This window comes from Scyliorhinus canicula, chromosome 18 (genome assembly GCF_902713615.1).
Source record: "Scyliorhinus canicula chromosome 18, sScyCan1.1, whole genome shotgun sequence".
In the NCBI taxonomy this organism is placed as follows: Eukaryota; Metazoa; Chordata; class Chondrichthyes; order Carcharhiniformes; family Scyliorhinidae; genus Scyliorhinus; species Scyliorhinus canicula.
In genome coordinates this window covers 86,012,852-86,034,006 of record NC_052163.1, presented here as the reverse complement: position 1 = coordinate 86,034,006, position 21,155 = coordinate 86,012,852, and the positions used below count along the sequence as shown (strand labels likewise).

General features: G+C 41.9%; 1 protein-coding gene across 2 annotated transcripts in view; it reads right to left on the bottom strand.

The window, feature by feature from the left end:
- kdm4b (lysine (K)-specific demethylase 4B) overlaps nt 1-21,155 on the bottom strand; it is a 740,412-nt gene that overhangs the window by 9,630 nt on the left and 709,627 nt on the right. For both annotated transcript variants that reach the window (XM_038777903.1, XM_038777902.1), the window contains 4 exons: nt 20,420-20,605; nt 7,986-8,153; nt 5,620-5,739; nt 192-284 (listed from right to left, as the gene is read on the bottom strand). In XM_038777903.1, coding sequence (XP_038633831.1) covers nt 192-284; nt 5,620-5,739; nt 7,986-8,153; nt 20,420-20,605 — 567 coding nt within the window. The remainder of the gene's footprint in view (nt 1-191; nt 285-5,619; nt 5,740-7,985; nt 8,154-20,419; nt 20,606-21,155) is intronic.

The window sequence follows — 21,155 nt, the reverse complement described above, 5'->3', positions numbered from 1 at the left end:
CTGGAATCTTATTAGCAATACCGAGGAACAAAAGTCCATTGCAGTTTGAGCTGGATGTTATATATTCCATGTCACTTCAAATTGTTGGCATAGACTTTGATAATGCAACATGTATCAGAGGTGCCTGGGCAATTAAATGATAATTAACAACTAGATTGCTATATGATGGGTAATATACGCCATAAACTCACCAGCCTTGCTTTCACACGCTTGGGTAGCTCCTCATCCAGTGTGAAAAGATCTTCTCTTTTCAAGGTCAACTGAGAACCTCCCTCAAACTCCACCTGAATCATAGGCAAGTTATCAAGAGAATGAACATTAAGTGCAACTTTTCACAGGAACTTCATTGAAGCCTACTTGTGACAATAAGCGATTATTATTACAAGAGCATCACTTGATTTCCAATCCCTCCATGGCCTTGGCCCATCCTACCCCGTGACCTCCTCCAGCTCGTTAACCCTCTGAGATTTTTGTATTCCATCAATCTTAGCCTCTTGCACATCCTTCATTTTCACTGTTCCACCATTAACAGCCATAATTCGTCCTTAGGTTCTGAGGCTACCTCCCTAAAACCTTTGATTTCTTCTTTCTCCTACCTAATTCACCAAGCTTTTGGTCACCTGCCTTAATATGTATTCATGTGGCACAGTGGTCATTTTTGATGTTAGAATTTCTTCCATGAGAGCCATTTTCTACATTGAAGGCGCTACATAAATGCACTCTGCTGTTATTGATTTAGATTCTATCTTATGACACTAGGTGGCAGTAGATCATTGGGTAAGTGCTACACCTGGAGGTATTTCTAAATATGCCAAAGTAAACTAGTGGCGGAGAATGGAACTGAAGATATTTTCTTCTGGACAGATGATTTTCTAAACGGTTTCAGTGGAGAAGAACCTCACTATTACGTCATTGTCAGTTTTGCTCCCATTGAAGGCTTTCAACATCATACATCATTCTTGGGTAACAAAGTATTCAGGCAGTTCACTTGATTTTTTTTACATAATGATTGCCTTGTGTAACACTGGATGGGCAAATCTCTTACCAAGTCAGTGCTTCCTCCTCCTAATAAAGAAGCCTTCCTGCCAACACTTGCTACAATACCCTACCTTATCAAAATATGTCTCTCAACATTCCTTACTTGTCAAAATCTGAATTTCTTTGCATTTTCTTCCTGAAGTTGACAAGAAGGTATCATTACCCAGTCTAATCCATTCTCCTCTTGGACCAGAAAACTCAATAACTCTTCACCTTCCTCAGTCACCCTTTCTTCACATGACATACATGACTTTAAAATCACAATTCTGGATTTAATTGACTTCTCTGCTATTCCCAGTTCTATTGGCCTACACTCTAGATTTGTCTCTTCACCCTAGGTTTTTGCAATTTCCAAGAATTAATAGTTCAGGAACGTGATGGCCCTTGAGCCCAGCCTACCATTCAATTAGCTTATGACACTTTATCTTAACTCCATTATCCATCTCTGCTCTATAACCTTCAATAACCTTGCCTAGTAAAATCTATCAATCCCAGTTTTGAACTCAATACTGCAGAGAACCTCATTAAATATTCCAGTAACTTGGCTACAACTGACATTAGACTAATAGATCTGTTGGTGTAAACTTTCTGGTTTGGCAGTGTATGATGGGATACTTGGCTATATGAATTAATGCTTGCTTTTAAGTTGCCAGGAACGGTGATTTCTGCTGAAACAGTGAACTTTGGACTAAGAGTGACTCTAACAGATATATCCTCCAAAGACAACAGGTCAGTGATGACCAGTGCTCCACAGACTGCAGGAGCTGTTATTCTAAGCTGTCAAAACAGCTGCGAGAGGAAGGAGGGGCCTCTAGTTCCGGCATCCAGGACTGGCAACTCATGACCTTATGTAATCATGCGCGCAACATATTGATTGGACAAAGGTAAACTACGGTGTAAAGAATTGATAACTATATATGGAATGAACTGCGATACCAAGAGAATTGATTAGCTGTATGTAAATGAGAATGCAAACTAATTCTGCTTTTGAAAGTGCATATTTGGGCAGCATAGTAGCATTGTGGATAGCACAATTGCGTCACAGCTCCAGGGTCCCAGGTTCGATTCCGGCTTGGGTCACTGTCTGTGCGGAGTTTGCACATCCTCCCCGTGTGTACGTGGGTTTCCTCCGGGTGCTCCGGTTTCCTCCCACAGTCCAAAGATGTGCAGGTTAGGTGGATTGGCCATAATAAATTGCCCTTAGTGTTGGGTGGGGTTACTGGGTTATGGGGATAGGGTGGAGGTGTTGACCTTGGGCAGGCTGCTCTTTCCAAGAGCCGGTACGGACTCGATGAGCTGAATGGCCTCCTTCTGCACTGTAATTATATGATTAACCCAGTTTAAGCCACAGCTCAGAGAGAAAGTGTGCCGTAAAGACCAAGGGGCCTAGAACCTTTCTCCCAGAGCTTTGTAACAATAAATTGCATCTCACATTAAGGTCTACTTGTGAATATTTTCACCCAACAGATCTATAATTTCTTAGTTTGTCGCTCTAAATTTTCTGAAACAGTGGAGTGACAATGCCAGCTTTCCAATCCAAAGTCACAATTCCTGAATCACAGGTTTTGGGAGATCATGACTAATGCATCAACAACTTCCTTCCTCACCTACTTCTTTTCGTATCCTGGAGTGGAAACAGTCAAGTCCAGGAGATTTGTCCATCTTTATTCACATTTAGTTTCTCCATCATCAACTTTTTTGAAACCTATTAAATCTAGATAATCCCTTCCCTTAGTTTAGCTTCCCTCTACCTTTGATATCTTAGCCTCATTCTTTATTGTTAAGGCCAATATATTTAGTAAATCTTCCATCCGCTTTGGTCATTAAAGGGCCCACATTACTCTCAGTTTCCCTCCTCCTCTTAATACAGGGCGCATTTCACCCAAAATATTTCTATGTCCAGTTTCGAGTGTGTTTGGTGGGGTGTTTCTCAGTGGCTACAGTGCCGATGGACACAGCTATTCAATGGCACTTTGCCTTTTTTTGGGCCTCGAGGAGTTTCTCCCCTTCGAGGGCACACAGGCAGTTTTCCTGCACTGGGGAGAGAGACTCTACACCCCCCACCTTTCAGAACTTCACCTCCACTTTTAGGACACCCCCCATTCACAGCCCCAACCTATTTTTGTCCCCTCAAACATTCCTCCCCCTCCCCAATTCATGGGCATGGACCCCCAGGCCACGAAGCCTGGCACAGACATCCTGGCACCTGGGCAATGCCAGGCGGGCTCCTGGCACCCTGGCTGTGTACGAATGGTACGGTCAGCGTGTCTGGGTGGCAATACCAGGTGCCAGGCTGGCAGTGCCAAAGTTCCCGGGGGAGTGCCAGGGTACTACCCTGCCCTGTTCCCAACCACCCGGGGAGGGGGGGGGGGGGGGGGGGGGGGGGGGGGGGGGGGGGGGGGGGCTCGAATGGCCTGCGCAACCCTTCGAGGTGCTATCACTCCTAGACCACATTTGTGGAAACCTGTGCCAGGCATGATAGATCATTCAAATATCACACCAGTGAGGGCGTGATCGAGATCGCACTGGCCACAGCGAGTCAGGTGACTTGTGATTGGCCCAGTGCAAGACCCTATGTGAGGCTCTTCCGGGATTCACCCATTATGCCCAACTCCACGCCGGGGGCAAAGCGGTGGCTGAATCACACCCATGTTGTCACTATGATGTGACAGAGTGATATTAATCTTTAATTTCATCATCTTATAAAACATATATTTAGCAGCTTAAAAATTACTTTTAAACAGCATGCAAAGACATTGACTTAAGATGACTGCCACAAGTCATCTGGCATTCAAAGTTGACCAGTTTTCTGTAAGTTTCCAATGTGGAATTATAATCAAGACATGCCCACACATTCTCATAGAATTTTACACCTGCTGTTGTCAAGAACTACTTCAAACAAATATTTTTGTAATATAAATTTAGTGTACCCAATTATTTTTTTCCAAGTAAGGAACAATTTAGCATGGCTAGTCCACCTACCGTACACATCTTTGGGTTGTGGGGGTGAGACCCACGCAGACAGAGGGAGAATGTGCAAACTCCACAAGTAATCAAGGCCAAGATCGAACCCGGGCCCTCAGCGCCGTGAGGCAGCAGTGCTAACCACTGCGTGACCGTGCCACCCTACTTCAAAAAAATATACACTGAAACTATACTGGGCTTCAAATTTGCATTTCTATAAAACTACCACTTATGCGGGAACAGAAATGCTATTGGGACAATAGCCATATAGAAGGCATCTTCAAGGAGAATATGGACCATTCAGCGGTTAATGAATGGGATCATAGAACATCTAATCACTTCAGCCATAAAAAATTAACTATGATCTATCCAGACAGGAACTAGCAAATAACTTCTGATATCATGATGTAGAGAGCCGTCATGTGACTAGAATAACCATCTTTGAAATCTCTTATTACAACATGCAAGCTGCTGAGCAGTAATCTGGGAAAAAAACACAAATAGGGCATTAATACTCTCACTCTCCCCTTTTCTCCCACGTTCAAGACCCTATAAGACAGTTTGAAACCCAACATGGAGAAAGAGGATTTCCAGTAAAAAGAACCTCAGGTTTAAAAATCATCCAGTTTTGGAAAAGACGAGTTAGCTTAAAAAATAAACTGTCTCCAGAAATTTTAGTTCACATCGGCTTCAACCACACTGAATCTTCAAGACCACCATGAAAGATATTCTGCTTCAGCCACGGGTACCAGTGGAGAAATCAAACAATGACCTCTATTTTTTAACGTTTAGCATTGAACTTTTAAATTGGCCGAAAAGTAACTCCCAACTCATATTTGTGTGTGTGGTGAAGGTCAGGTGTGGGTTTTACCTTTTAAAATATCTTTCTATCTTTTTCTGGGTGGTTTTATAACTCAATAAAAACTATTCTTTTGTGTTTTAAACTCAAGAACCCCTGCCAGACTGGTTTCTTTGCAATCAGCCAGTAAATGGTTAAGAACAGACAACAATTAAATACCTTCATCCTCGTTAAATTCACGAAAAAATCCTATTACACTCAGACTTAGGAGGCGCAAAATAGGAGAGTCATTTTTACTCCGCCTCACATGCCCGTAACAATATTTATTAAAATGGTCTTCAGTACTGTCATTGATGTTCCTCACAAACTTTTGTCACATCGATCTTTGTGGCTCTTACCACTTCATGTATATTGCTTTGCTGTTCTTTATACCTCTCCCAATCCACAGGATCCCTAACTTTCCTTTCTTTCAGTTTGAGACTAGATCTTACTTCCTTTGTTGACCAAGGTTGTTCAATTACACTAGTACAGCTCTTGTCCTTTTAGGGGTACATACAAATCTTTTTATTTTAAAACACTTCCCACTTCGCATCCATAGTTATCAGTTGGTAGCTCTGCCCTATCTATTGTGGTCAATTTCTGCCTCATCCCTTCAAAGACAGCCTCACCTAAATTAAAAACTTTGTTTCAGGTTTCATAAAGTCATCTTTTTCTCTTGTTTTATGATATTTGTTATTTGAACAAAAAAGGACATTGCATCATTGTAGCGCTGGTCTGCGGGGCTGTTTCAGAGAGATAAAATGAGACCTAAATCTTACCTGATAGTTGTATCTGACCTGGGAACCAATAAACTTTGCACTGTACACCAGAGTGTCAGTCCATCGCACCTGGATGATCTCTCCCTCAGTGGGCGAACCATGTCGCAAGCAGTCCCTACTCTGTACAGATAACAACAAACATATCAGGGACAGCACAATCATAGTAGAGCATACGGCACAAAAACAGATTACTGTGGTGAAATTCAGCTCAAACCAACCATCAAAAAACTTGGACCACCTTTGAAATAAGTAACAAAGCCCCTCCCCTTGAAAAAAACAGTAATAAATAGCTGATTATAATCACTGAACACGCAATGCAATTTACAGGATACCAACTTTGATTGGGATTGCTAAAAGACAAGATAGTCATTGGGGCAGTGCTTGCATAGTGTGAATCGCTTCTCACCTGTACCTCTGACAGTTAGTCTATGGGGTACATACATGCTCTGAAATTTCTGGAGAAACCTACACCTTGAGGGAAGATGTTAGCCCCATGAGTCCTGCAAGAAACCTGCCAGAAACCTAATTTAGATAGTGTGATGAAATTGGTGGTTTCAAAGATGTATTTTTGACACACACTCTAACCAGAACTGAAACAGAAACTTCAGGTTTCTAGGGAGAGTGACACCAGTTGAAACCAGTTAATCAGGCACAGAGACATTCGAGCTCAGATCCCAGTGGTGCTGTACAGGCAGGCTGATGATGATGGAGCTGGTACCAGGAGCTGAGAATAGGCAAATACACTGTTGCTTCAGTTTTTTTTGCTTGTGATGGTATCATTTGTGGATCCTTGCCAGCAAGACCGTCGTGACCAGAGTTGAGGAGATTCTGTTGACATGTGCCATTTTGGTGAAGACCGTGCCCATAGAACTCCAGTTGGTCTCTGTCAGCTGAGTATCAAGCTAAATTGTCAAAAAAAATTATCTAAAACTCTACTGAAGAAAGTTTGGAACTGTAAAGGACTTTTGTGTCTGAAACCTGTGTCTTATATGCTGAGTGAACTGCGAGTAAATCTGAGAGATCTGCCATTATTGTCTTTGCTATTTAATGTGAAATTTATAGTTTGCATTCACCACAATTTGTTTGTTCATTTATGTTTATGCTAATTTTGGCTAGTTTATTCAAGTAAACTGTCCATTGTTTTTTTCATTGGGGTTATTAGGTTAGTTTGGTTCTTTTGGTTTGTTGGTCTCCATGTGAATCATAACAGAATCGGGGGGGGTACCTTCAGTTATAAGGAGACTAGAGAAGTTGACAATGGTCCCGTTACAGGAGACGACACAGATTTAAGGTAATTGGCAAAAGAACCAGAGGAAGATTCAGAGAATGTTCCTTGTACAGTGAGTTGCTAGGATCTGTAATGTACTGTCCAAAAGGGCGGTGGAAGCAGATTCAATTGTAACTTTCAAAAGGGAATGGGATAAATTCTTGAAAAGAAAACATGTGCCAGACTATGGGGAAAGAGCTCGAAAGTGGGGCGAATTGGACAGTTACGACAAAGAGTCATAATGGGTTGGGTAACCTGTAAGATTTTATGTTTCTAGGCATAGTCATGATGTTATACTATGGGGTGGTGGACAATACAGCCAATTTCCTTCCAGAAATAAGGCAATGCTGCTCTGCAGTAACGAGTGCTAGGAGCTGTATGTGAACAGGTGAAGGGGAGATTTATCTGAAAATGGGGAAACTGAAACCTTAATGGTTGGGCTAATAAATTATTTTACTGATCATACTGGGAAAATACCTTGAAAAAATGATGATAGATTTTATCATTGCAAACAAGCATTTGGAGCTTTATAACATTGGCTGTAAGTGACAGGTATGGAAAAGGGATCAGCAAATTTGGGGCAACAAATTGATAGTATTGCAAGAAGTAGCTCACAGAACAGGAAGGATTCTGACTTGCGCGTTCTTTCTAATTGCATTTTGGTATCAAAGACTAAATGTGCTTGATCACAACCATGGTGCAAATTCATTGTTCAAGGAATCACAGGCACAAATCTGTATCCTCTTACTCTCTTTATCCTCAGCATTAGTGTGCCTGATGGCAGTATTAATGATACAAACAATGCGCTTCCTGCCATTACAGTGCCTGGGCTTACATTGATTTCCAATATATGACCTGAACCCAACCATTTAATTCTTTGCTGAGAATTCTGGCAATCATACTTTTATATTGCTATGTTCTTAATTTGGTGTATTACCTTATTGAGTACCTTAATTAGGATCAAAGGGACTAGGACTTCTCAGAGGAAAATACTTTCTTAATCAAGGGAAGATGTAGCCAAGACTTTTTCATCAACCAGTAAAACGTTCTGAACAAATAAATGAGTCAGTAGAAAAGGCATAGATGCCTGTCTACTTACAACAATATTTTCTGGGTATACATTGTCACTGTATGATCCATCTTCAAAATTGATCTCATAAAAGGTCTGTGCAGCAGCCCCAATCACTTTACACTTGTAGTAAAGTCCGTTTCGATTTTTTGCGATGACCATCTGACCTATTGACACGAGCCACGGATCTTGGTTTTGCTAAAGTTCATTGTAGGGGAGGGGCAAGATTAGACAGAACAGGGAGACTAGTCAATATACAGAAAAATGTTAAAAATATATTTAATCTTGTTACGTTTTTTTAACCTTTCAATTGGTAGAAAACTACATAGATTATTTCAAAATTGCAGAAGAATTCAATTTTAATAAAAGCTTTTTCAGGAACTTATGAGCTGTTCTCTTCCAATAACATTCAATTCTTAAGAATTGTCCCTAATTTCCCTCCTCTCGCTTTGTTCCCAATGTTGTCATCCTGGAAGCTGCATTTTTAGAGCCCCTTTCCCCATCAATTAATCTTTAATTGAGGAATGTTCAGGATACAAAACCCTGAAGCTTCAGGGGTCACGTCTAAAGTTGAGATCCATGATCCCATTAATGTGTCCTTAATTACAATCCATGCTAATTAATATTACACCTTGCCAAACCTCCAGGCCCACACAATTCAAACAGAATAAACCAACAAGGATTAATTGCCTGGTGCTTGAGAACCAGATTGCCAGAGGTAAATCAACCACAAATAGGTCACTGGCTTTGTTTTAACAATTCCATCTGTATTTCATTGTTACTTCTATGATAATAGCCTCACAGTCCATCTGAAGACGCCACTCCTGTCCCATATGTTGCCCCTCTCCATATTCAGAGATTTTATATATATTCAATGCATGCATTCAGATAAGGTATTGTTTACATAACTGGTAAACAATTCATTTTGGTGGCACAATCAATGGGATGACTCAAGTTGTAGAGCAGCATTGTTTGATCAAACAGGTTAATGAAGGAGAGGTATGTGATCTCACTTGAAAACATTAATTTATAATGCAGTCTTGAATCCCATTGCGCCTGTGCAGTCATAAACTGAAATTCTATGAACTGCTGGGAATATTTTCCAGAAACTACAACTTAATAGCAAATGCAACCCTTGATTCATGCCAATATTATTGATTATGATTCTTTACAATAAAAAAACTCTTCCTTCCTATCATTAAAGTCTATTTATACTGTACTTTTCCTGCAGTGCAATCCTCTTCATCAAGGTGATGTGTGTGTATCATAGTCACAGCTCTGTTTTAGGAACTCACTCACATTTATCATTATGTACCCCTCCAACCTGTATCAATATATCAAGTTTATCGTAATGTACACTGTGTAAATTGTGCCAGATGTTGCCTTCGTGGAACTGAATTCTTCATGGAGAACAATAGTCATACCAGGAACACGCATCATATAGATTCAATTTATATAAAGTCCTCATGTCACCAATTTCCCTCTTTTCAGGAAGGAAGGTGCAAATGGTTCGCACTAGGGATGCAAGTTGCTTGCAGAGAAGATGCAGTACTTTTAAACATGGTAGGTGGCAGGGAAACAGGGCTTCTGCAATTAATCTTTACTCTGGGGAGTATAGATCTTCTAGATCAGACATGCAGATAACTCTTTGAGAACTCTTGAGACACATTTCAATCACTTTACAACTGGATATCAGATTACAAAGGGAATAATTGAAGAACAGTGTCAATTGAGTAATCACCAAACAGAAGATAGACGGCACAGAATCAAAGAACAATCCAGCAATAGAATCACACGATTCAGATCAAATCTATGGTGATGCTTTCCTCTGAGTCATACAACAGGACTTTCTGCTCCCATCGGGCTGGTTTGGCGGTGAGAGCGGAAAATACTGCGAGAAGACTTAGTTGTGTTTCATGTTGAGGTAAAGCAGAAGTGATCGCCTCCTCCCCCCTGTTAGTAGTGAGCTATCCATTTCCTGCTGATCAAAGTTGGGAACCTCATTGTAATAAATTAACTTGCGATGAGGTGATGGTCGGGCAGGTGAATCAAGGACCGCCTGCTAGCGATACAGCATGGTATCCATGCCTGCCGCCTTTCTGCACCAACTTCTGCACCATATGGTGCAAAATGCCACCATTGCCGTCCGTGACCTCAATGCTGTTTTTGCCACTTAACATCAGACTTTGCCGATATCTGAGAAAATCCCAGCCTTAGTCTCATTCTGTAACCTTGCTCGCTCCTTTAAAAACCTAACTTGCCTCATTTTAAAACAACTATCTGATTCCTTTCTAAAACAGTTGATGGACTCTGCTTCAACCACCATATTTTAGCAACAAGTTCCACCTGTAACCATCTTTTGTGTAATAACTTTACTGTAACTTTCCCTTTCACTTTGTGTGCTTATCTTAACTTGGAATTCTCACTAAATAATGGAACAATTCATGATAATTCGTTTCTCTATAACTCTTCATAATCTTGGAGACTTTTAGCAGGTCAATCGTTAACCTTCTCAACACTAGCGGAGAAAAGCTCTAATGTCTCATATCTGTCATAAACTTCTGAGTGAATCAACATTATGCTATTTCCATCATGTTTACACCCTTCCTGTAATGTGGTGCACAAGACTGCACACAATGGGCAAAATTCTCCATTTCTGAGACTAAGGCTGGGATTCTCCGGCTGTTGGGATTCGCTTTTCCCACTGGCAGCCATCCCCACCTACGGCTTTCCGGCGGTGTGGGGTGGCTTCAATGGGAAATCTGATCAACAAGCGGCAGGAGTAGATAATTCTGTCATCAGCGCACTGTATGCTGCTGAGAACCACGCTACTGGAGACCTCAGGTGAGGTGGTGGATGCTCCAGCACTTTTACTGCTGGCCAGAATGGCAGGATCCCATGGCAGATTCTGCACTTTGAACCTCATTAATCATGCACAGGTGACTTCCCCGTTCAATCGCCTGGAGGGCTAACAGAGAATTCATACGCCCGCTGCGAGTGGTGGGTTCAAAGATCCTGAAGCCATATTTAAACACTAGTTCAGCACACACATGTCACTCTCCCCAGCCCATCAGGCCACGCAAGTTGTCAGCAATCCAGAGGACATAGGCTAACAGTCTCAAGAAGAAGCCTGCCCCTTCAATCAAATACTCTCCCCTCCCTCCCCAAGCACATCACCTGCAAGCTGCCCATTCCCATTTAAGCCCATCACCTGCAAGCTGCCCATTCCCATTTTGTTAAGTCTGCTACTAAAAGTACTATTTCAACAAAAGATGTATCCAAAAAGCACGATTCTCCCAAGAGGGAACAAAGTCCCCCAGCGAGCGTGTTTAGCCGCATGTTTTCCGGCACTCACAGTGCTGAGAAAAATATGGCTATCGATGTAACTCGCATTGTATAAGGGACCTGAAGGAGAACAAGTGGCTGAGGCTGCATATAGCCCCGTTTTGAGCACTGAGGAGCTCTGCTCAGCGGAAATCCCCAACGTAGCGAGAGAACAGGACATCCAATGGCGCCCTGATCTTCGAGGACCCCGAAATGCACCCAATCTCCCTCCCAACCCGAACTTACTATGGGACAGCCCCCCCACATCCCCAAAACACCCAAGCTGGGTACCCTGGCCCGACTGCGCACATACAAAAACTGGCACCCTCGCAGTGCCTGTGCCAACCTGGCACTGCCAACTGGGTGCCAGGCTGGCAAAAGCAGTGACGGGGCACAACCCACCCAAAGGGCATGCAGCTGACGGCCTCCTATTCCTTGACAGACCCCCACGAGTGCCTTTCCGTCCGGTCCCCATTTGTGGGGACCAGTGCCGAACGGGACTCACCTGAGGTGTCCGAGGTGAAGGGGCTGAATCCCAAAGCCTCTGGTATCTCAGAACTCTGAACATTAAAGTGAAGCTTATTGCCTCGCTCTAACATGCAGATTTGCCAAAAAATGATCCTGCCCACAATGGACAGGATTTACATTGCAACGTCTCATGAGATCACGTTGGATCTTGCGAGGCATGGTGAGCCGGGTAGATCCTGGGAGCAGGGTTCCCGGCTTTCACGGCCACACTGCGCCACGATGAGCTGGTTTTGTGGCGCAACGTGGCTGTTGGATCGTGCCCAATTAACTCAGCCTGCTAATTTAGAAGTGATATTGGACCATCAAGCAACAAAGGAAAATTTAATGGCAGTTGGAAAAGCTTTAAAATCGCCTGGATTAAAAATGCAGAAAAAGTGTGATCATGATGAGGCAAAGCAGATGGCAACAATTCCTAAAGCTAATGACGAACTTTGAAGGAGAGTGGAAAAGCTGAATCCAGCGCTGACATTTAGGGCTGTGAGAAAAGATAGATGTTCTTCAACATAAATTTAAATTTCAAACCAATGAAGCAACTGCCCTTGCTAGAAATGATTTACTCAAAGCTCGAATACAGTGTGAGGCTAAAAGACAAAAACGCAAGAAAATGCAAGAACTAAATACAGTAAAGTCCTGCTGTTTGCGACTTCCTCTTGTGTGAATTTGCTTATCCGCGCAAAGGACTTTGTACATCAGTTCACGCATTGCAGACCCAACTGCTCACTTATCCACAGTTCTAAAAATAAATATAAATCTTTTGAAAATACCAAAAATAATTTAAAAGCTGAAATAAAGATAAAAATAGGAAGGTGTCCATGATGCATTTCCTGTAGTAGAAATTGCACTCTGCACATACATCGTCTGGTGCTGTTGTTTGCAGGGGGGGGGGGGGGGGCGTTTCTGTTGATGCGATTAACTTCATAATCACAGTCAAACTCCACTCTGAAGTGCTGTAATTGTGATAAATTTTACTAATTTTTCCTGTTTTAGTTAACAATTTCTCTAATAGATTTCTCTCTAAATTTGTTAAGAGTAGTTTTATTGCCAAAAAAAGAGTAGTTTTATTGCCTTGGATGTAAAATTTTAAGATGGTTGTAACCTGTGCACAGTTTTGGTCTCCTTACTCAAGAAAGGATGTACTGGCACTGGAGGGGGTGCAGAGGAGATTCACTGGGTTGATTCTGGAGTTGAGAGAATTGGCTCATCAGGAGAGACTGAGCAGACTGGGACCATACTCATTGGAATTTAGAAGAATGAGGGGGGATCTTATAGAAATATATAAAATTATGAAGGAATAGATAAGATAGAAGCAGGGACGTTGTTCCCACTGGCGGGTGAAGCTAGAACTAGGGGACATAGTCTCAATTAAGGGGGAGAAACTTTAGGACCGAGTTGAGGAGGAACTTCTTCACCCAAAGGGTTGTGAATCTGTGGAATTCCCTGCCCAGTGAAGCAGTTGAGGTTAACCTCGTTGAATGCTTTTATGGCAAAGATAAGTAAAGTTTTGAACAGTAAAGGAATTAAGGGTTATGGTGAGCAGGCGGGTAAGTGGAGCTGAATCTACAAAAAGATCAGCTATGATCTTGCCCACGTAGAGAAGGCCCAAGGGTCCAGATGGCCTACTCCTGCTCTTAGTTCTTATGGTTGTTAACCTATCTAATTGACTTTAATTTTAAAGTATGTTCGTAATTTCACAACTTGCGGGAACATAATTCCCATAAACAGCAGAATTTTACTGTAAAAAAGAATATCAAGCTTTCTTAGCTGGACATCAACATAACCTCAACGAAGTTCTTAAAGCAGCTAAAGAGGATTGTACTACACAGACAAATTGAATTGCTTGCACAAAACAAAGCAGTTAAGAAAAACAAAGTTATAACAACAGGGCAAGGTTTAAAATTGGGGAAAGGGTAAATACGATGCTGTCAGACAAGAATTGAAGTGCATAAGTTGGGAACATAGGCTGTCAGGGAAGGACACAAGTGAAATGTGGAACTTGTTCAAGGAACAGATACTACGTGTCCTTGATATGTATGTCCCTGTCAGGCAGGGACGAGATGGTCGAGTGAGGGAGCGAGTGTTGACAAGAGAGGTTGAATGTCTTGTTAAGAGGAAGAAGGAGACTTATGTAAGGCTGAGGAAACAAGGTTCAGACAGGGCGCTGGAGGGATACAAGATAGGGAGGGAACTGAAGAAAGGGATTAGGAGAGCGAAGAGAGGGCATGAAAAATCTTTGGCGGGTAGGATCAAGGAAAACCCCCAAGGCCTTTTACACATATGTGAGAAATATGAGAATGACTAGAGCGAGGGTAGGTCCGATCAAGGACTGTAGCGGGAGATTGTGTATTGAGTCTGAATAGATAGGAGAGGTCTTGAACGAGTACTTTTCTTCAGTATTTACAAATGAGAGGGGTCATATTGTTGAAGAGGACAGTGTGAAACAGACTGGTAAGCTCAAGGAGATACTTGTTAGGAAGGAAGATGTGTTGGGCATTTTGAAAAACTTGAGGATAGACAAGTCCCCCAGGCTTGACGGGATATATCCAAGGATTCTATGGGAAGCAAGAGATTAAATTGCAGAGCCGTTGGCAATGATCTTTTCGTCCTCACTGTCAACAGAGGTGGTGGTACCAGAGGATTGGAGAGTGGCAAATGTCGTGCCCCTGTTCAAAAAAGGGAATAGGGATAACCCTGGGAATTACAGGCTAGTGGTGGTAAAGTAATGGAAAGGGTACAGAGGGATAGGATTTCTGAGCATCTGGAAAGACACTGCTTGATTAGGGATAGTCAGCACGGATTTGTGAGGGGTAGGTCTTGCCTTATTGAAATAAGGTCTTATTGAATTCTTTGAGGAGGTGACCAAGCATGTGGATGAAGGTAAAGCAGTGGATGTGGTGTACATGGATTTTAGTAAGGCATTTGCTAAGGTTCCCCATGGTAGGCTTATGCAGAAAGTAAGAAGGCATGGGATAGTGGGAAATTTGGCCAGTTGGATAACGAACTGGCTAACCGATAGAAGTCCGAGAGTGGTGGTGGATGGCAATTTTCATTAATGACTTGGATGAGGGAATTGAAGGGTGGGTCAGTAAATTTGCAGACGATACGAAGATTGGTGGAGTTGTGGATAGTGAGGAGGGCTGTTGTCGGCTGCAAAGAGACATAGATAGGATGCAGAGCTGGGCTGAGAAGTGGCAGATGAAGTTTAACCCTGAAGAGTGTGAGGTTGTCCATTTTGGAAGGACAAATATGAATGCGAATACAGGGTTAACGGTGGGGTTCTTGGCAATGTGGAGGAGCAGAGAGATCTTGGGGTCTATGTTCATAGATCTTTGAAATTTGCCACTCAAGTGGATAGAGCTGTAAAGAAGGCCTATGGTGTGCCAGCGTTCATTAGCAGAGGGATTGAATTTAAGAGCCGTGAGGTGATGGTGCAGCTGTACAAAACCTTGGTAAGGCCACATTTGGAGTACTGTGTGCAGTTCTGGTCGCCTCATTTTAGGAAGAATGTGGAAGCTTTGGAAAAGGTGCAAAGGAGATTTACTAGGATGTTGCCTGGAATGGAGAGTAGGCCTTACGAGGAAAGGTTGAGGATGCTAGGCCTTTTCTCATTAGAATGGAGAAGGATGAGGGGCAACTTGATAAAGGTTTATAAAGATGATCGGGGAATAGATAGAGTAGACAGTCAAAGACTTTTTCCCGGGGTGGAAAAACCATTACAAGTGGACATAAATTTAAGGTGAATGGTGGAAGATATAGGGGGGGATGTCAGAGGTAGGTTCTTTACCCAGAGAGTAGTGAGGGCATAGAATGCACTGCCTGTGGAAGTAGTTGAGTCGGAAACAATAGCGGCTATTGGATAGGTACATGGATTACGGTAGAATGATGGAGTGTAGATTAATTTGTTCTTAAGGGCAGCACGGTAGCATTGTGGATAGCACAATTGCTTCAGACTCCAGGGTCCCAGGTTCGATTCCGGCTTGGGTCACTGTCTGTGCGGAGTCTGCACATCCTCCCCGTGTGTGCTTGGGTTTCCTCCGGGTGCTCCGGTTTCCTCCCACAGTCCAAAACTGTGCAGGTTAGGTGGATTGGCCATGATAAATTCCCCTTAGTGTCCAAAATTGCCCTTAGTGTTGGGTGGGGTTACTGGGTTATGGGAATAGGGTGGAGGTGTTGACCTTGGGTTGGGTGATCTTTCCAAGAGCCGGTGCAGACTCGATGGGCTGAATGGCCTCCTTCTGCACTGTAAATTCTATAATAATCTATGATTAATCTAGGACAAAGGTTTGGCACAACATCGTGGGCCGAAGGGCCTGTTCTGTGCTGTATTTTTCGATGTTCTATGTTCTATAACTAATCCTGAATTGTGATGTCCTGATAGTGACGTTTAAAGCGCATCTTGACAAATACATGAATAGGTTTGGAATAGAGGGATATGGACCCCGGAAGTGTAGATGATTTTAGTTTAGACGGGCAGCATGGTCGGCGCAGGCTTGGAGGGCCAAAGGGCCTGTTGCTGTGCTGTACTTTTCTTTGTTCTTTGTAAACATTCAATTGTCCTTTATGATAATTCAGATGTTTGGCTAGCTGAAATGATATACAACCGAGTTAAAAAGGAACCTTCAACCTTAGTTTTCCACTCCAAGCTTGTCTTCCAGTCCACATATACATTCCCTATGTATATGTATATCTTTGTATGTGCCCTGTTTGATTATTTTAAATATTTGCACTGCAAGCACTGTTTAGCACACTGGGCTAAATCGCTGGCTTTGAAAGCAGACCAAGGCAGGCCAGCAGCACGGTTCGATTCCCGTAACAGCCTCCTCGAACAGGTGCCGGAATGTGGCGACTAGGGGCTTTTCACAGTAACTTCATTGAAGCCTACTCGTGACAATAAGCGATTTTCATTTCATTTCATATATTATATTTCAGTTTTAAATTTGACCTAATTTCGCTATTCAATGAAATACCAACCTTCGTTAAACTCCCTATTTTCCGACTGGCATTTGGTTAATTTCTATCTCTTGTTTAATTATTCCCACTGTTATTCTACCTGGCAATTTGTCCATCCTATGATTCTTTTTAATCTCTCTATGATTTGCTTTTATCCAGTCATATGTTCTTGTCCTCAACTTATCTTTTTCTCTTTCTATTCTTAAACTAAATTGCATTTTCTATTCTTAGACTAAATTGCATTATGTTGTGGTTACTGCTTCCCAAATATTTTCCTACTTGTTCTACTTCATTGGGTGGCATGGTAGCACAGTGGTTAGCACTGTTGCTTCACAGCGCCAGGTTTGATTCCTGGCTGGGGTCACTGTCTGTGCGGAGTCTGCACGTTCTCCCTGTGTATACGTGGGTTTTCTCCGGGTGCTCTGGCTTTCCACCACAGTCCAAAGGTGAGCAGGTTAGGTGGATTGGCCATGCTAAATTGCCCCTTAGTATCCAAAGTTTAGGTGGGGTAATGGGGTTCCAGGGATGGGATGGGGGCCTAGGTAGAGTGCTCTTTCGGAGGATCGGTGCAGATTTAGGTAAAATTGTAACACATTGTGAGCTGAACATGGTAATTTGAAGTGCACCGATATATAAAGCATGTGACGCTCATGACTCTTCAAAGCCTGTCCACCATACATACAAGGTACAAGTCAAGAACATGATGGAATATTCTCTATTTGCTGGATGAGTGCAGCTGCAACAAGACTCAAGAAGCTCAACGCCATCCAGGTCAAAGCAGCTTGACTGGCACCCCATCCCTCACCTTCTCTCCACCGATGCATAGTTGCAGCAGCGTTGACCATCTTCAAGGTGCATTGCAGTGGTGTAGTGGTATTGTCACTGGACAAATAACCCAGTGACAATCCGGGTTTGAATCCCACCAGGGCAAATAGTGAAATTTGAATTCAAGAAAAATCTGGAATTAAAAAGTCTGAAGATGACCATGAACCATTGTTGATTGTCGCAAAAGCCCATCTGGTTCACTTTTGTATTTTAGGGAAGGAAATCAGCCATCCTTATCTGATCTGCTCTACATGCGACTCCAGACCCACAGCAATGTGGTTGACTCTTAAATGCCCTCAGGGATGGGCAATCAATGCTGACCCAGCCAGTGATGCCCACATCCCAGGAACAAATTTTTAAAAATCACAAAGGTCCTTTAACAGCACTACCAAACCTGTGGTCTCTACCAGCTAAAAGGACAAGGGCAGCAGATGTACAGGAACACCACCACTTGCAAGTTCCCCTCTAAGCCATATGACTCTAAACCACCCTGACTTGGAATGACATTGTCATGCCTTCATTGTCACTGAAATCCTGGAACACCCTCCCTAACAGCAGTGTGGGTGTACCTACACCACATGGACTGCAGCGGCTCAAGGAGACATGGTATTTAGGGCAATTAGGGATGGGCAACAAAAATGCTGGCCGAGCCAGCGACGCCCTTGTCCTGTAAAATAATTTTTAAAAATTATTTCGAACTGACTGAACTGCACTATGGTTCTGAAGAATATGCAGCAACACAATGACGTGTGCAAAGTTTACATGCTTTATATATCGGTGCACATTAAATCTCCATGTTCAGCTCACATTGTGTTATAATTTTACCTAAATTATATTTTCCAAGAAAATATTAAAGTATCTGATTAGCAGTGTACCAATATTTATTATGCCTGTATAGCTTTAATAAAAGTCTCAAAACTGTGGTGCATGTACATAGAGATTTTCACAAACACCTTTGAATACAGCATTAGTCAAATCAGCTCAAAAACCAGCCTGCGGCTACAAAGTACTGTGTACTTACCAGCAGTCCAAAGGTTAAGTAAGGGACTCATATTTTTGGGTTCACTCCACGTACAGGTTATAGCCAAAATATCTCTTTTCTAATATTGATGTACAATATTCCATGTGGAATATTTCTGTACTTTTTGAAAGAAAGAAATAAAAAAACAGCAATTTTCATATTCTGATTCCTCAACGTGAGCTGGAACAAACCTATAATTTTCATCCTGTGATATCAGTCATCCCTCATTTTAAATTCCCAAACCTTTCATTCTGTCTGTTCACCTGGGTAGTCTATTTGATATGATAATCTACTCATGCATATATTTCAGTATGGCCCACTGCTGTCTTCCAAATAGTCCTGCTATACATGAACGACTGGAATTAATGTGCTCCCCACATTTGTGGTGGGATTGCAAGTGCATCAAGACGAAACAGTAAACAAATATGCAATTAATCAACCCCTATGAATGGAGTTAAATGATTTAGGTTTATCCCAGTCCATGCTATGGTTTCAGAATTGCATTTTTTAAAAGATTAGTAAAAGAACAGGAGAACTGGACCTGATTAGGTTGATCTGAGACACTAGTAATTGGGGATTAATTAATTACTGCATTATAGTACTAACAATTAACTCAATGAAATTGTAAAAGTTGAAATATCAACAACCTACTTTTACTTACTAGAATCTTGGATTTAAAACTTTAAATAATGAGTAGTAGAGGTTTTATACATTAATTTCAAGGGCAATTGGTTATTTCACTTTCAGTTGACGGAACTGAATAGATGATTAGAGGATTAATTACAGATAGGCAGAGGTTCAGGTACATGCACAAGTCAACAACCCGTTTGATAGAAAATGTCATGCGTTCCTCTCTTTGGTACATTGTGTACAAATGTACAAAAGAGATTTGTTGGATTTTCCCCTCCCTGCTTTATTTTGCAGGCTAAATAGATTTTATTTTTTAACCCTAGCTTAGTTAGTCCCCACTGCCTGTGCACCTTTCACCATCAGAGGAGACAGACTGTCCACCAGTTTCTAGGGAGCGACCGAAAGATCAGTTGTTCGAGTGTCAAAAATCAAACAGGTTTTAACACTCTACAGCTTGTTAAAAATAAATTTTGAGTACTCAATTATTTTTTTCTCCAATTAGGGGACAATTTGGCATGACCAATCCACCTACCCTGCACATCTTTGGGTTGTGGGGTGAGACCCTGCAAACGCGAGGAGAATGTGTAAACTCCACGTGGACAGTGACCTGGGGCCGGGATCGAACCTGGGTCCTTGGTGCCATTAGAGAGCAGTGCTAACCACTGTGCCACCGTGCCTCCCGAAAAAAAAAATCTACAGCTTTAAGGAGTATAAATGAAAATTTGTAATCTTTAACGAACTGGAAAGAATTGGTAAATATTGAGCAGTAATATTGGAGCCATTTATGTTAGTAAGTGGCACAGAAAAAACAAACTTAACTATTATTGATAAGGTGACAAATACTTAAATTGGTTGAAGATAAGTTTAGGACAGTCATGATTTTCTTCATGAGTGAACATTATGTGAATTGCAATTTCAGTTTGTGAAGTTGAAAACCATACAATCATTTAACAGTTTGATAATATGAAGGAGATAGGGTTTATCCATACAGGCTGTTCCTGATCTAGAAATCATAAAGCAGTGATGAGGGTGAAACAGTTACTTTGTGAATCAATCCAGCAGGTGCATTTTGAAATACATTTAGTGCCAAACACCTTAATCAATTGAGTAAGACAGACATTGCAAGTTACCAGCTCAGTAACTGTTCCGCCACCATCATTGGCCCAATGTAATTAATGCTTATACTTACATTCTGACTGGTTGTTTTGTGCTTGAAACAGATGATGGACACAACGTAAGGCCAATCGTCTGGTTCCATTACAACCCCCGCAGCATGAGCACATGTCACATGGAATGATGTTGAACAATGCTCATATGAACACTGGATACAGGCCCCTGAGACACTCTCCACTCTTTTCCTGCAGTAGACACATTTCTGATAGAGACAAAAGGAGAGACATGTAAGAATATATCTTTTGGCTTTATTTTCATGAACTTGTAAGCACTAAAGTACTTCACTGCTTCCTTTCTCTTAATTCAACATAATCTGAGTATGTTAACAGGAATATTACCATGAAATAACTTTAAACTGATCAGGCCGTACTATAAAATAGGATCTCAAGAGGGCAATTTTTGTCAAGTTTCAATGCTGTTACTGTAAATGAGAATAATGCACCAAAAGGCACCATCTGCCAATGACTACAATTGTACTTCAATCCCAATATCAGTACAAAGAACGCAAACAAAATCTGTTATCATCTGTTTCTTAAATTGCTATAATTCCAATATATTAACTATGATAGACTCATTCCAATCCCACATATTCAGGCCCATATCACTAGCCACTGCCACTAGACACACCTTTTGAGATATTTTGTTGTCTTCAGCATCCAAAGGGTCAAACCCAATTGCTGGATATCCTGGACTTTCCACTTGGAGAATCATTTTCAGAACAGGATTTAAAACGTTGCTTCCATCAGGAGGTT